Below are 16,744 nucleotides of genomic sequence, written 5' to 3'. Positions count from 1 at the left end.
TTAAGTCCTGGGCCCACTAATGATATTCAAATATTAAAATACATCTTCCACCATAATGCAGATGCCGCCTGGTGCTGGGAGACACATGCAGGACGCAAGTGTTCGCGCAAATCCTGTGAATCGGTTGCTGCGTGATTCTCCTGGCTCGCTGCACTAAAAAATAGGGCAGCGGGATGGGAGAATCATGGCCATAGGTTCCTGAGGGGTCTTGACAGGGTATGTGTGGAGAGGATATTTCATCTTGTGGGATAATCTAGAAATAGGAGTTATTGATCAAATCTTGTCAATGCTAAGGATGTACCCTCTGGGAAGTCCTGAACCCCATGCTTGTGCAATGTCGGTGAGGGAAAGTGCCTGATGGTTGTGCTGTGGTGGGGAGTATCTTGGATTGCAGTCAAGGTGGTGGGGGAGCTGTGTAGAGTTTAGTGTTAGTTCAGATGGGCCGGCCCTGCTGACCCAATCAAGGCCTGCTCTACCAGTGACAGCATAAGCCACGTCTCCAGATTTATTTTGCTCAGTGTCAAAAGATCTGACCTGAAAACTCGGCAGTCCATCTGAGGAGATGCACACCAGTTTTCAGTCACAGCACAACTTTGATAAATCATGGGAAAATTCCACCCTGGGGTCACCCACTTAAAACAGAGGTGAGATGAGACTGTTTCACTGAGGATCATGAATCTTTTTTTAGCTTCCTTCATGAGAAGGTTGTGGAAGCAGAGTCATTAAATATCTTTAAGGCAGAGGTGGATAGATTTTTGGTAAACAAAGCGGTGATAGATGATTGGGAGTAGACAGAGCGAAGATATGAAGTTACAATGTGATCAGTTCTTATTAAATCTCAGGCTCAAAGGGCTGAATGGCATACTCGTGCTCTTTGTGTATATGTACCTAAGAGTTCCCACTCATGTTTATGTGCTGTGTACTAAATAAATCTATGGTCTAAGAATGTTTTCAACCTTAACATTTCAAGACTCTTACCGAATCTGAAAAACAGACAGAACATGTGATTATGAACAGAAGAGTGTACTTGCAGTAAATGCAACTCTGAACCAAAAGGTAAGAATCCAAATAAGTTTAATATGGGTTGATTCAGATAACTGTATAAATGGGATGTTTGATTCATTCCAGAATCCAACTCAGTTCTTGTAAACAAAACAGCAAGGCCTTCTCTCTATGTGCTCTTTAGAAATAAATCTGAAAAGTCCAATCTACAGACTTTCACCTAAATACCTCATTGCTTTTATTACCAACACAATACATTTGTTAAATCTTCAAAATGAAATATGCTGGCAACTAAATAATTTACTTTTTCAACAAAAAAACTCTGGTGTATATAAACAACAAATGTATAAACATGAAGAATTCAAAAACCCATCCATTACCGGTTTAGTTTTCAGCAAAACAATGCAGATGTCTTTATATAAACTAAGAGTAAACCAACAGGGTTCCAACTCCTTTTAGCAATATCAAACACTGTACAAAATATACATAGAATAGTCTTATAAACTTCCAAGAAGGATTTTTATATGAAGGTGTAGCCTTATCTAGTTTGTTAGAAGTTTATTTTAGTAACTGCAGCAGTTTTCAACAGGTAAATACTTCTATTTATACATTGCAACAGATTCTTTGCAGAGTTGCAGCACCAAAATTCAGCTACCTCACAGGAGATTTTGCAATAAAAACATGCCCAATTAACTAGCAGAATTTGATGTCCACATGGTTGAGTTACATGTTTTACTGAACAGAAGTGCCACTTCTTTGAAGGAATGCTGAAATATAAACTGAGTTTACAGCAGACCTTGAGCACCCAGATGGCAACAACAGTTGGTCAAATTACAATAAAACTGAATAAATGTAGAAATTTAGAATCAACCTGTATCAGCAGAGATCATCCTCTTAATTCAAAATGGTCAACTGATTGCCTACAGTAGAAATAAAAAGGCATTTGCCAAAGCTGAACACACACAGAAAATGCTGGAATTCTGCAATAACTTGATCAAAGGCAGAGAGAGAAAAGATCTGTTTAAAAGGTTAAAGATTTAGTTGTGATCCTTCATCGTGAAACATTAACCTAGTGATTTCTCTTTCAGATGCTGATTGGCAGGCAGACAAAGCCTTCAGAACATTTTTATTTATCAACTGTGATCTTTATGAACAGTTTATAATCGAGGCACCATTGCATCTGTTCTATTGCTGACGAATGTAATTGTTTTCCAATTTAGTTAAGTTTATTAATTATTTTATATACTTAATAGTTTAGAGAAGCCTGTTGATTTTGATTAACTGATTAAATTCTGATAATCACGCTTGATAAATGAATTTCAAATTTAGAGCTAAACCCAGTAAAATCTGATGATGTCAAATTTGGCACATGGCACTGCTGGTGTGCCAAGTACACTTGTTTGCTGTAATAATGCAGGGTGCACTTTTAATTTCTTGCATCTTACATAGAATTAAGTTCCACGGTCAGGAGAGTAAGGATTGGACAAGACATGCCAAGAAAGTAGCTAATGGCATATCTCAATTCCTTCTGACATTACTCTGCAAAGGCATTTGTATTTATTACTTACTGACAATATTGTATGTTTTTCTCAAGTTTCTCTGCTGATTAAACCAACATTTTCTGATAGCAAAAATTTATTTAAACTAGATCTTAAAAAACAGGAAATTGTTTGTAGCTGATTTCACTCCTATTTTTGACCAAAATTCAGGTAAAAAAAAGCTGAATTATCAAAAAGTTTTTCGCAACTGCTGAAACTGAGGGTCAAACAGACATGTTTGAGATTATTGACATTAGATTTTAGGTATCTGTGCTAACCATACATCTTTTGATTTCCTGATCATTTCCTTCTGCACAATCAATCAGTGAACATCCAGAATTGCTGGAACTACATACACCCTGACACTAAAGAGTAAAAATATTTTCAGCTGAATTAAATCAAGCATAGATCCCGGACATACTTCAGGTCATCTTAATTATAAGAAAATTGTGAATTGAAGAATAGACCATTATTTCTCCAAAAGCAGATTTTTCTTCTTTCACTTCGTAATGATAACAGAAAGACCAATGTGTTCTTTTGTGACTGTGACTGCTAAAGCTCATGGACAAACTCAAATTAAACATGTCTCAAAGTAAATGCACAAATAAAAAATATACTTCATTTTTTCTCCTTTACAGAAACATTGGCTTTAATTCCTCTTAAATAAATCATTTGCAACTACGTATTCATATTAAATCTAGCTTTAATTGAAGATTAGATTTAGTGTCAAATGGGTAAATGTCACTACCAGGGTGAGAGAGTTGAATTAAAACACTCATGCTACATTTGCTTAGGTTTCAGGCAGAGGAAGTTACTGGAAAAACAGTTGGGCTAGTTGAGGACCAGTGAATTTAATTAATCACATAATATAGCACCACCTACTGGCATAGTATTAATGGCATGTTACAGCCACCGAGCACTTGGGAACATATGCCCACACAAATGACTGAATTTTGTCAGGGCAGTGGTGTTCCACATCATGCTGTTTCAGGGAACTCTGACCAGATTCTATGGCAATCAGGCAGTTCATAAGCTACTGCTTGGACTCCCATTCCTTCAAGGGATAAGAACCATCTCCAAGAGTTGATGGATCAATTGGAGGGCTGGCAACTCTTCCGGTATGCACTCGAGCATGGATACTGCTCGGAAGGCCCTCTGAGTCAGAGTGTCAGATCAGGAGGGCACACCATCCCAAGCCCACAGGGAGGAAGCCAGGTTTTACCTGGCAAAATACCATTGGCAGTGGAAGAGATCCTTAAGCAACCCTTAAATGGCCACTCAGCAGGAAGCCCTCCATCTGGCATGTTGATAGAATTCAATGCCATTGGGAACGCAAAAGGCATACCAACCCTTGCACCTTTCCTCCCCAAAGTGCTCCCATAATCCTCACTAAATTCCATCCAAGGTGCCTACACCAATGTTAAACAGGGCGAGGCAAGTGGATTAATTGGACCAACGCAAGGAAGGTAGTGGTGGGGATTAGGTAGGGTGAAGGTAGAATTGAATAGGGAAATAAAGTGCAGAGAGTGAATGTGAAAGGAAGAGGAGACAGGAGAGGAGGTAAGATGAAGAATGTTGAGGAAAGAGCAGACAACAATAAAATGAAAGTTAGAGGGGGAGGAAGATGGGCCTAAGGAACAAGGAAGGTACTGAAGGTGGGGGTGTTGGGAGATTAAGAGAGTTCAGAATATTCCTTAGTGGGAATGGAGTTCTCTCTCATGCTGCTCGAGTGCAGATTAGGAATGCAGTTACAATGCTAATGGGCTTTCAAAATGATGTTCATTGGGTGAAGGGGGATCTGGGGCCCAAGTGTTCTTCAGTAAAGGAAGGATGATTTGCACATTCAATAGTTCTGTTCAGTTGGGGGAGGGGTCTATAGGCAGTGGAATGTCAAGATGGTGCTCCTGAGGTCAGTTTATGATGCCTGGATGCTCCAGTGGTAGTGTTACAGCATGGGAATTGGGAATTCTTAACTAACATTGTACTAAGATGGGACTTGTGAGGGAAGAATGTGGATGAGTGGATTTAATATTCTGCCCCTGGTTGGGTATATGGTATTTCCTCTTCTAACTTGTGGATGATACTGATACAGCTGGGGTTGGGGAGGTATCAATCTCTTGCAAGTATAATAGAGACCTGTTTGTGTTTCAAGGGGATGCTGGCTTCATCATCTTATTATTTGTTACATGTTAATGGCTGGTAGGGCACATGTTGCAAAATGCAACAGTCAGTGGAATGCAAATCATATCATTATCACTGTGGATTTTGAGAGAAGTGCTGACCTTGGAATGATCAGTTCCCCATTTGTCACTCAGCAACTCAGCTGTCTAATCGTTTAAGGAAATATTGCACAGGATGCTGACTTTTTAATCTACCAAGGAGACAGGGGTTGAGGAGCTAAGCACTCATGTTACTTTCACTTAGGTTTCAGGCAGGGGAAGTTGACTGTAAATTGGGCTGGTTTGCTGCACATTAGTTGAGAGCCACTGTGGATTAATGAGTCCTAAAACATAACTCTCACACCACCTACAGGCTCAGAACTAATAACATGTTGCAGCCACTCAGCTTTCTTAACATATGAGATTACATAAGATTATACCTCATCTATGATGGAATATTCAAACTGTGATATAAGCAAGCAACCAATTTTATTGCTTGATCATACACTTTTTGAGGGAGTGACGGAAGGGCCAGCTTGGTGTATCTGCACTTAGGCAAAATCTTAAAATTTAAACTGAGCTGTATGTGGACCAGTGCCAGCGATACAAGCTGAATATTTTAGATAAGTTTGCTACCAATAACAAACTGCAAAATCAGTAGCTTTATGCTACGCACTTATCTTTCTGTTGGCAACAAATGTGTTACCAAACATTTAATACAACTGAGTTTTGAATTATTCAACTTCTGATGATTTAAAGTTGGCAAAATGAATGCCCAGTATATACAATGCCATTATACCTGTTGAATATGTGCCATAGCAGAGGAAAACTGCATTTTCAGTATGTATGAACAAACTGATACTGAGCAAAATCTGATTTTGGGAGCATACAGGCAGGAGAATCTAACGGTCAGGTGGATAAATTTTCTAGTCTAGTTTTACACTGAGCTGGAGTTACAAAATGTTTGACTGAAGCCCGAGCAGCGCGAGACTATCTCACAGTTTGCTTTTTATGTGCTTGGGAGTCAGATCAATAACTTGACCTGAGTTAAAATGCCACTTTTGCAGCTCTGCACATACCAACTGCTTCACATCAATATGAAAATAGTAATAATAATTCCTTTGGATATAGATTATTCTTTCCTAATCTACAATGAAAACTAACCTTTAGATATGGGGGTTTGGTGGATGGACTTGTTTAAAATGAAGGCTTGTTAGGCTCTAGCTCAAAATGTTGGTTGGAGTGGCAAAAATGGAATGTTCATCATCATAGGTGGTCTTTGCAATACAGCTGAAGGAGTGAATACTGATTTCATTAGCATTGAATCTGCATTGGAGTTCATTATAGCTTTCTTGTCTGTCTTATCTTATTACATGCAAGTGCTTTCATGTTGTGCACATGCCATTAGGTCCCCTATCTTGCTGTGGCTTTGAATTTAGTTCAGGTAACTCCTGCAGTACAGTATGTCAGTGATAAGTGCAACTCAACAAGCATTCAAAGTAAAGTGCATCATCACAGAGTAATAGAAATGTGGGCTCAAATTAGCAAAACCTCCAGTGGGCTTTTCAATTTTACTTCAATCAACAGCATGCATCCCAATATTTAATTTTCATTTTATCAATCTGATTTAGAATGGTTTTAAACTGGAAAATAAAATTTGATCATGAAAATACAAGCACCCACAAAACTTACGATGACAAAAATGTCAGAATCTCTACTTGTGGGTTACAAATATCCAATTTCTAGATACTGCTCAAAATCAAGAGACTGTTTACTTTGTGAATACATCTATTAAAATATCCTCTATCAATGACTATATGCCCAGTTGCTACAAGCTGAACAGTTGCAATTTAGATATTGGACACTTGTATCTTTCAGGCACTGGTAATATAGTTCTGGTGGATTTTTGTTTCCTGATCTCGAAAAACATTATCCAATTCACATTTAATGAAAACCAACATCATTTAGTTCTATTTGTGTGCAAGGCAGATGCAAATGATTTTTTTTAAAGTTATACATACACAGCTGTGTTTCTTTAATATCAAATAGCACAAGTTATGATGTTTGGACACATGTTTAGTGTACATACTCTGCGAAATGCCTGATCTCAGATTCATTAATGTGCAGAGTTGTCAGTTAGTCAAGGCACCTGCTCGAGATTACATGAGGAAGAGCGGGAGGAGAAATCAGAAATACCTTAATTGCCAGGCATTCCTGCTATCTCCATATAGCTGGCTGAGAGAGCAGTTCTCAAAGGTCTGCAAATAGACCACCAGCCTGTCCTCTAAACAAAAACCAATGTGTGGAACAAGACAGTGAGTGAATCAGAGAGAAAATAAAGGAAGTTATGTACTTCTATTTAAAAAGAAAATAAAGGATGAGCAAAATGTGGGAACAGGAATAAATATTGATTAATCAATTAATCCAATGGCATTATTGATTATTTTTCATGGTTAATGGATCACAAACTAAGGTGTACTCAACATAATTAGTTGGGTAGAAAATATTTTAATGAACCTAGATAAAATATTCTGACACTTCTTTTAAATATTCCAGCAATCCTTTTGCTGTTGCACTATAAGGTCAGAACTGACCTGTTATTTCTCTGTTCTGTTAGGGTGGCTGGTCCATGCCTGATTTGAGACAACAGAAGTATCGGCTGGCATACTGTACAAACCTGCTAGTACCCATTCAACACATTCCCTATTTATTTGAGATGGGAATGGCTTATCGATCAGTCATGATTTTGGTTCACCTTGTGAACGTAATAACTTTCTCACAGTCTTCGGTTAATAATTCCACTGTAGAACCAATCAGGTCCAACAACTCAGGCACGCACCGTACTAGTTCCAGAGACATCCTGCCATCCAGAGAGCAGAACTGGAGGTTCCCAAGCTGAAAATGTACCTGACTTGTGGACACCTGCTTGTAAAATTCTACCTCAGTAATGGTAGCTATTTCAAAGTGAGGAAAACGAGATTGGAAAATTCTGACTGACATTTTCAATCTTCGCAGAACTTCAGATAAGACCAGCCAATTACAAGGACTGCACAAACAAAAAAGAAATGCAGCATTAAGTATAACTTTACAACAATGCAGAATAACCATATAAAAAACCTGAAAATGTACATCATTTAAGGTGCAGAATTACCACAAGATTATACATAAAACAGTTTAACATGCATCAAAATTACAAATCAACATCAAAATCAGGATTTTGTCATCCCCCTTAATTACCCTCTTGTATTCAGTAATATAATGGAATAAAATATTGGATGGTAAATTACGACCTAGAAAGAAGCAATCTCTGTCAATGTTGCAATCCTGTCACAATGAAGTGCATGTTCTAGTTGTAAGTGAAAACAGCTGTTATTAATTGGGGAATATATTTTTAAATGTATATACAAAGAACCAGTTTCCACCTGTATGGGAGAAGTAAAAGGGAATCTGTGCATCTGTTCTCTTGGTTTTATGAATAAACCTGCATTAAGAAAAGACTGATTCCCGATTTCTCTTTACTCAGTGAATGAGCACTGAATTGTTACTTGTTCTGATGTATTCCTGGAGTGTAGCAGTGAGGTTATCAACAGAAATATTAAAATCAGTTTTTGTTTTTGCCAAACAATGTCTCACAGCCAATAAAACCAGACTCTAGCAATAATAACTCTGCTAAGCACATGAGTGAGAGGAATATGAAATACTACTGTCACTTAAATCCAATACCCATCAAAGTAAACACAGACTGTGAAAATTAAAGGCTATATTTTACCCATCTCACCACCTTGCAGGAATGATTCAGGTAGGATGTTAGGTGTGGTAGGTGTGGGGGGCAACATGGGAGTCTCCCAAATACTTGATATGTTTCTTCCCACTTGTCCTAACGTTGGAATTCAGGCAAGTGAAAGCCACCTCCCATACAGGAGATGGATCTAATTTAGTGACCCAGCAACACCACTGAGATATACATATCAGTCCCAATTAAGGCCCGCAATGTCGAGTTAGCCAACTAAAACCAGCTGGATCCTGGCCACAGGGTCAGGAGTTGTACATACATACTTGTGGCCCTTTCTAATTCCAGGCTGTCTCCCATCACGTGCATTCCTTAGCCCATCCTTCCTTAATTTGTCTCAATGATGAAAGACCAATGTTTTAACCCAAAACACCACCAAATCCAACATGTCAATGGATTTAAATTCCTGCTACTATATTTTCAACTACGTTGATTTAGAATCCAACTCTTACCCATGAGAAAGTGAAGCTTGTATATTGTAACATGTGAGAAGAGGTTTGTCTGAAAACTCAAATACAAAGTTATTGGTATCTCCATCCTCTTCTTCATCAAGGCCAGGGGGGTTTGCCAAAATGTTACAAGAAGTCTCCTTGTCCTGTTCTGAAAAGTTCATATATAACCATTATGTCCAGGCAATTATATGCAAGCAGTAAGTAATATAAAAAACATGATTATTTGAATAGTTAATACTGAGTGGGATTTTCCATTCTTGTTGAAGTCAATGGACTTTCAAATGACATGCCTCATTTTATAGCCCTGCCCGCTCTGTGATGGGGCCATATAATTCAGCCCATTATTTCCACAGTTCCAAGAAAAAGAAAACTGAACAATCATGTCAGGACAAACTGTGGCAACATCCAATACACTTCCTGAGGTGCAGTCCCATCTTCATGCCACCTCTGGTGTTTAATTCTACCTTCACAAACAAACTATACTGATTCAAAATTCACCAAAAACTGAGCAGCAAATAAAAAGAACAAATTGGCAATGCTGAAAATCTGAATAATAGCAAGTACAGGAGTGAAACACCACAACTGGTATTTAAACCCAAGTGTGATTTAAAAAGCCAACAGTGGCATGTTGGCACATTGGCTAGCATTGCTGCTTCACAGCACCAGGGACGGGATTCAATTCCGGCCTCGGGTGACTGTACAGAGTTTGCACATTCTGCCCTTGTCTGCATGGGTTTCCTTCCATGCTCCAAAGGTGTGCAGGTTAGGTTGACCAGCTATGCTAAATTGCCCCTTGGTGTTAGGGGGACTAGCAGGGTAAAATATGTGGGGTTATGAGAATAGAGTGGGATTGTTGTCAGTGCAGGCTCAATGGGCCAAATAGTCTACTTCTGCACTGTAGGGATTCTATGATTTTATGAAAACACTTTTAGGCCATTCTTCCTTGATATGGTCTATAATGCTTTAAATGGCACTTCTGAATCCTTTTCACAAAGTCATGGAAGGTTTGGAATTCCTCATAGAACAAATAAATTGGATAGAAGTTCCCTAAAAAGGAATCATACTGTAGCTGCTGGAAGGATAATGGATTTGCATTAAGAAGAGTTCCTCAGGGGTCAGAGCTTGGAACCTCTGTTTCTAACTGGATCAATTACCTTGACATTAAAAAAAAAGTAATAGTTAGCTGTGGGACCATTAACATCAGAATGGTGCAAGGGTATGTTGAGCAGTTTTACGGTGGTCAGTAATTCTAACACACATTAATTACTTGGATATCAAATACGAGATTGTCAAATGTTGAAAATACAAAATTAAGAGAAACAGATACTGCAACAAAGCATTTATGCAAGAACTGAAATGTAATTAACAAGGGATGATTGTTAATACTGTGGTATGACAACCCTTCATTCCAAATACGAGGTTTGTAACTTTTGTATCATTTAACTCTGGGCCTTCCCACTGAATTGAACTTGTTACTATAGCTGTATTGGAATGTTGGGGAAACAAAACTGTAACAAGTTGAATAATGAACATGCAGGATAAGTGCATAGTTCAATACAACACTGTCATAGCTAACTTAAAAAATACTCTGTATCAGGAGTATTAAAAGGAAAGATTCACTTCCAGGTCAATGCAGAATTGGGAGAATTTCTATCCCTGTGCACCTAAGCTCAATATCCCATCAATTTGCCCTCTTGCCACCCATCTATTTGAGATGCCACACCGTGGACCTATGACCAAGTCCCTGACATCTACACACTATCACAGCATCACACTCTAACTAAGGAGAAGGGTTATTAGTGGTTGCTGAACACACATATCATGCCACCTTGGACTTGCAGCCACAACATACATGGCATCAAGAATATTCGCAGAGCCATTCTCTCCACTTACCACTTACAGTATTTGATGAAATGTTGAAAATGGTTAACCCATGTAAATAGACAAAAGTGATTGCGAGCAAGGTAATCAGAATTGTTCCTGACCTTTTCACCTTACATCCTCATTAATAAGACATAGAGTGAAAGATTGGGGCCAACAGCCCCACAATTCTCAGATCAAGACTTGCGGGTGGCCCAGAGGAAAAGAACAGTTGTATGCCATCATAATCCACCTGCTGCAACCAATGCTGGGATAGAAACTGCAGTGAACGCTACAGGAGACTACCAAAGATTGTGGATTCAATGTTCCAAATTTTTTTTAAATTCATTTGTGGGACATGGGTGTCACTGGCTGGCCAGCATTTATTGCCCATCCCTAGCTGCCCTTGGCGGGCAGTTGAGTGTTAACCACATTGCTGTGCTCTGAAGTCACATGTAGGCCAGACCAGGTAAGAAAGGCAGATTTCCTTTCCTAAAGGGCATTAGTGAACTAGATGGGTTTTTCCTGACAACTGACAAGGATTCATGGTCATCAGTACATCTTTAATTCCAGACTTTTTGTATTGAATTCAGATTCTGCTATGGAGAGATTCGAATCTGGGTCTCCAGAACAGTAGCTGATTTTCTGGATGAATAGAATGGTGATAACACCACTAGGCCATCACCTCCCTCGTCCATGCTGCATATAAGGTGTGAGACATGGATAAACCTGAGGAAAAAAAAGTTGTAGGGCAAAAGGGGGGAAGCTGGGGGATTGGTTGGCTAAACTATTCTTTTAACAAGCCAGCATGGACACAATGGGCTCAAGGAGTTGGTGCACTACAATTCTTTGATTGTAATTAACCTTAATTATTGTAGCCTGTATACTGGAGAATACATAGGCTGCCCACTACACTTAATTATTAATATTGAATTAGAATATTAAATAATTGTGTAAAGGTTACACAAAGCTATGGCCAAATGAAGCAATTACAAATTAGCCTAGTGAATACAATATTTGTGGGTTTTTTAGCTATGCAGCCCCATGGAAGGGAACATTTTATTTGCTAATAATTCATCAACACATTGCAAAAAGTAGCTGAGCCCATGGGCTGAATTTTATGATGTGGATATGCCGGCGTTGGACTGGGGTAAACACAGTAAAAAGTCTGACAACACCAGGTTTTAGTCCAACCGATTTATTTGATAGTAAACTCACAAGCTTTCAGGTTAGTCCCTTCGTCAGGTGAATGGAGAGTTCTGGCCTCAGACAGAGCATATAAAGCACAGACAGTTTAGAGATTACTGATTAGAATGTGAATCTTTACACCTAACCTGCTGTTCAAGTCCTGAAGTGGCTGACAATGTGTGTGGAAGGAGCACTGATCACAGGTTAAAGAGATGTGTATTGTCTCCAGACAGTACAGTAAGTGAGGTTTTGCAAACCCAGGCAAGTCACGGGGGTTACAGATAGTGCGACATGAACCCAAGATCCCTGTTGAGACCGTCCTCATGTGTGCGGAACTTGGCTATCAGTCTCTGCTCAGCGACTCTGCGCTGTCGTGTGTCGTGAAGGCCGCCTTGGAGAATGCTTACCCGAAGGTCAGAGGCTGAATGCCCGTGACCACTGAAGTGTTCGCCAACAGGAAGGGAACAGTCTTGCCTGGTGATTGTCCAGCGATGTTCATTCATCCGTTGTCGTAGCGTCTGCATGGTCTCCCCAATGTACCATGCTTCGGGACATCCTTTCTTGCAACGTATCAGGTAGACAATGTTGGCCGAATTGCAAGAGTATTTACCGTGTACCTGGTGGATGGTATTCTCACGTGTGATGATGGTATCCATGTCGATGATCCGGCATGTCTTGCAGAGGTTGCTGTGGCAAGGTTGTGTGGTATTGTGGTCATTGTTCTCCTGAAGGCTGGGTAGTTTGCTGCGAACAATGGTCTGTTTGACCATGGCAAGAAGGCAAGAAGTGGGGGTATGGGGATGGCCCTGGCGAGATGTTCGTCTTCATCAATGATATGTTGAAGACTCCGGAGAAGATGTCGTAGCTTCTCCGCTCCGGGGAAGTACTGGACGACGAAGGGTACTCTGTCCACTGTGTCCCGTGTTTGTCTTCTGAGGAGATCGCATCGGAACTGTCGATCTATGAGTCGAGCGCCATATCCTGTTCTTATGAGGGCACCTTTCAGCGTCTGGAGGTGTCTGTCACGATCCTCCTCATCTGAGCAAATCCTGTGTATACGGAGGGCTTGTCCATAAGGAATGGCTTCTTTAACATGTTTAGGGTGGAAGCTGGAGAAGTGGAGCATTGAGAGATTGTCTGTGGGCTTGCGGTACAGTGAGGTGCTGAGGTGACCGTCCTTGATGGAGATGCGTGTGTCCAAGAATGCAACTGATTCTGGGGAACAGTCCATGGTGAGTCTGATGGTGGGGTGGAATTTGTTGATATCATCATATAGTTGTTTTAGTGATTGTTCACCATGAGGCCAAAGGAAGAAAATGTCATCGATGTATCTAGTGTATAGCATCGGTTGAAGATTCTGTGCAGTGAAGAAGTCTTGTTCGAACCTGTGCTTGAAGATGTTGGCATATTGAGGTGCGAATTTGGTCCCCATGGCTGTTCCGTGCGTCTGGATGAAAAACTGGTTGTTGAAGGTGAAGACATTGTGGTTCAGGATAAAGCGGATGAGTTGTAAAATTGCATCTGGAAACTGGCAGTTGTCAGCATTGAGTACTGATGCAGCAATGCCATCATTGTGGGGGATGTTGGTGTAGAGCGCCGAGACATCCATTGTGACGAGGAGTGTCCCTGGTTCAACTGCTCCATGTGCTGAGTTTCTGTAGGAAGTCCGTAGTGTCGCGACAAAAGCTGGGGGTTCTTTGTACAATGGGTTTCAGGATGCCCTCGACGTAGCCGGAGAGGTTCGCACACAGAGTCCCATTGCCCGATACGATGGGACGGCCAGGTGTGTTTGCCTTGTGTATCTTTGGGAGGCAGTAGAGATCTCCAATGCGGGGAGTACGTGGAATGAGAGCACGGAGGGTACTCTGAAGGTCCGGATCAAAGGTCTTGATCAGATTGTTGAGTTGACGAGTGTGTTCTTTGGTCGGATCTGTGGGTAACTGTCTGTAGTGTTCCTCATTGTTTAGTTGTCGGTACACTTCTTTACAGTAATCTGTTCTGTTCAGTATGATGATGGCCCCTCCTTTGTCTGCTGGTTTGATGACAATGTTGCGGTTTGTCTTGAGAGCGTGGATGGCATTGCATTGTGCTTGGGTGATGTTTGGGGCTGTCTTGTGAGCGCGGCTGATGAATCTGGTGTTAACACACCTCCTGATGGTTTGGGCATACAAGTCCAGTCGAGGGTAGCGGCCTTCTGGAGGAGTCCAATTGGATTCCTTCCTCTTAGGTTGTTGCACTGCGGATCTCTCTGTCAGCTGTCTCATTGTGTTCACTGTAGGCCTCTTGGGGTTTGTGGAAAAACTCCCGCAGCCTCATTCGCCTGATGAATTCCTCTGTGTCCGCTGCAAGACTGATGGGGTCCATTTTGGTGTTGGGGCAGAAATTGAGCCCTCGGCTGAGAACTTCGATTTCATCTGGTTGAACTGTGTAGTCCGACAAGTTGACAATAGACCTCTCTATGGTAGTGCTGTTTTCTACTGTGGTGCCGGGGGAGGCTTGGTTGTTGCTGGCGGCGATGCCAAGTTTTTCAAGTTTCCTGTTCTTGGTGTGCATGTAGGTGGTGAAGTTTCTTTGTCTCATCTGCTTGGCAGAGCTTCGCAGTTGAGCTGCATCCTGAGCACAAGTTGAGAATATGTATTCCATTTTAGTTTCCAGGGTGTGGCGTTTGCTGTAAAGCTGGTGTATGAGGTGGTTGAGAAGTGTGAGAGAGGTGCGACGGCAAAGTCTCTCAGCGTAGTCTGTGTTATAGGTTGCCCTGCGTGGGTTCGTGATCTGTTGGACTACACACTTCAACCAGATGAAATCGAAGTTCTCAGCCGAGGGCTCAATTTCTGCCCCAACACCAAAACGGACCCCATCAGTCTTGCGGCGGACACAGAGGAATTCATCAGGCGAATGAGGCTACGGGAGTTTTTCCACAAACCCCAAGAGGCCTACAGTGAACACAATGAGACAGCCGATGAACCAGAACAGCCAACAGAGAGATTCGCAGTGCAACAACCTAAGAGGAAGGAATCTAATTGGACTCCTCCGGAAGGCCGCTGCCCTCGACTGGACTTGTATGCCCAAACCATCAGGAGGTGCGTTAACACCAGATTCTAAAACTGACTGAAACCTGGTGTTGTCAGACTTTTTACTGAATTTTATGGACAACAGATGGGAAAAGAGGCAGGTATGCCCTTAAATTAGTACACTGTATCACTGTTAATGTGCCTGCCATTGGGTCTTCTACACCCTTATTTTACGGTGGCAGAAGCACCGCCAGGTGGCCCATCTGCCCATAACCCATTTGAGGTCCTTACGTGGGCGATTAGTACCCGTTTAATCCCTGCCTCAGCTGCCATTTTTTGCATATTACTTTAAAAGAATATTGGATGTTGGATGGACATACCGGAGTTGAGGGGATTGAGCTATGAGGAGAGGCTGAATAAACTAGGCTTGTACTCGTTAGAGTTTAGAAGAATGAGGGGAGATCTCATTGAGACGTATAAGATGATGAATGGGATGGATAGGATAGAGGTGGAGAGACTCTTCCCGCTCAAAAAAGACAGTAGGACTAGGGGGCACAGCCTCAAGATAAAGGGGAGGCGGTTTAGAACGGAGTTGAGGAGGAACTTCTTCACTCAAAGGGTGGTGAATCTCTGGAATTCTCTGCCCGTTGAAGTGGTGGAGGCTGCCTCGCTAAATATTTTTAAGAAGCGGGTTGATGGGTTCTTGATAAGAGAGGGGATTAAGGGTTATGGGGAGAGGGCGGGAAAGTGGAACTGAGCCACGACAGATCAGCCATGATCTTATTGAATGGCGGGGCAGGCTCGAAGGGCTAGATGGCCTACTCCTGCTCCTATTTCTTATGTTCTTATGTTCTTATATTTTGTTCAGTTTATTGAGCTGCTCAAATAAACAGAATCAGATGTAAACTTATCCAATTTTTTTCAATATTATCTCTATAATGTGCTGCACTAGATTTTCTATATTTTTGTAATAACAATTCAACAGGAGTTGGTTTAGATATAATCAAATTTAGTAGAATGATGTACATCAGACTAGATTTTGTAATGGGTGACATTTTAATGCTAGTATGATGCAATAACAACCATGAAACGAGTAAGTGGAAACTCTAGATCATGGTTATGTTATACTACAATAAATAGATATTTACTGTGCATTCAATTGGATTTTCATCAAGCTAACTTCAGTGATAAAAATACTCCGAAAATTGATTATTTGGAATGAGTAGGCTCAACAATGAAGCACACAAGAGATGAACAATGAAAATAAATGTCTTACTGAGCTAACTTGCCTCCTTATGTTCCTTATCTTTTCTTCATAAACAATGATAAAAACATTTTGATACTCACCACATGCAGAGCTTCCATAAAACTCCCAGCGAAGGGCTGGATCATCCTCACTGCGGCCCCTCAGGTCAGTAAAATATTCTACAAAAACACAATGGAATATCAATAATGTATGTGCTTTCTTGAAATCACTCTACCTAGACTATCATCTTTGTGGTGCATTATGCTGAAGTCATAATATTTAAGGGTAAATAAAAATACTTAATTCCCATTCTTGGTCACGTTATTGGGAATATGTGTCAACAGTGATAAGGTCCCATTAGGGTGCAATTCTACTTGAGTGGAAAGCACAAAATGAAGTGTAACAAATTTGTTGCCTGATATACGTCCTGTCCAATTTTCCTTTCCATTTTCCCACAGCTTACATTCAAAAGAACTTGCATTTAGACAGCACCCTTCA

The 16,744-nt window shown here is 40.8% G+C and overlaps 1 protein-coding gene across 6 annotated transcripts in view; it reads right to left on the bottom strand.

Moving 5' to 3' along the window:
• Positions 1–1,057: 1,057 nt before the first annotated feature.
• The window catches only part of LOC145342226 (BCL-6 corepressor-like protein 1), a 248,698-nt gene continuing 233,011 nt past the window's right edge, over positions 1,058–16,744 (bottom strand). For all 6 annotated transcript variants that reach the window (XM_080187598.1, XM_080187597.1, XM_080187601.1 and 3 more), the window contains 3 exons: positions 16,348–16,425; positions 8,942–9,089; positions 1,058–7,745 (listed from right to left, as the gene is read on the bottom strand). In XM_080187598.1, the coding sequence (XP_080043724.1) occupies positions 7,451–7,745; positions 8,942–9,089; positions 16,348–16,425 (521 nt within the window). In that variant the 3' untranslated portion in view covers positions 1,058–7,450. The remainder of the gene's footprint in view (positions 7,746–8,941; positions 9,090–16,347; positions 16,426–16,744) is intronic.

The sequence above is a fragment of the Carcharhinus amblyrhynchos genome, chromosome 4 (assembly GCF_965287045.1).
Source record: "Carcharhinus amblyrhynchos chromosome 4, sCarAmb.v2.hapA, whole genome shotgun sequence".
Classification (NCBI taxonomy): Eukaryota; Metazoa; Chordata; class Chondrichthyes; order Carcharhiniformes; family Carcharhinidae; genus Carcharhinus; species Carcharhinus amblyrhynchos.
Note: the sequence above shows the minus strand (reverse complement) of the source record. Positions and strands in the feature narration are given on the sequence as shown.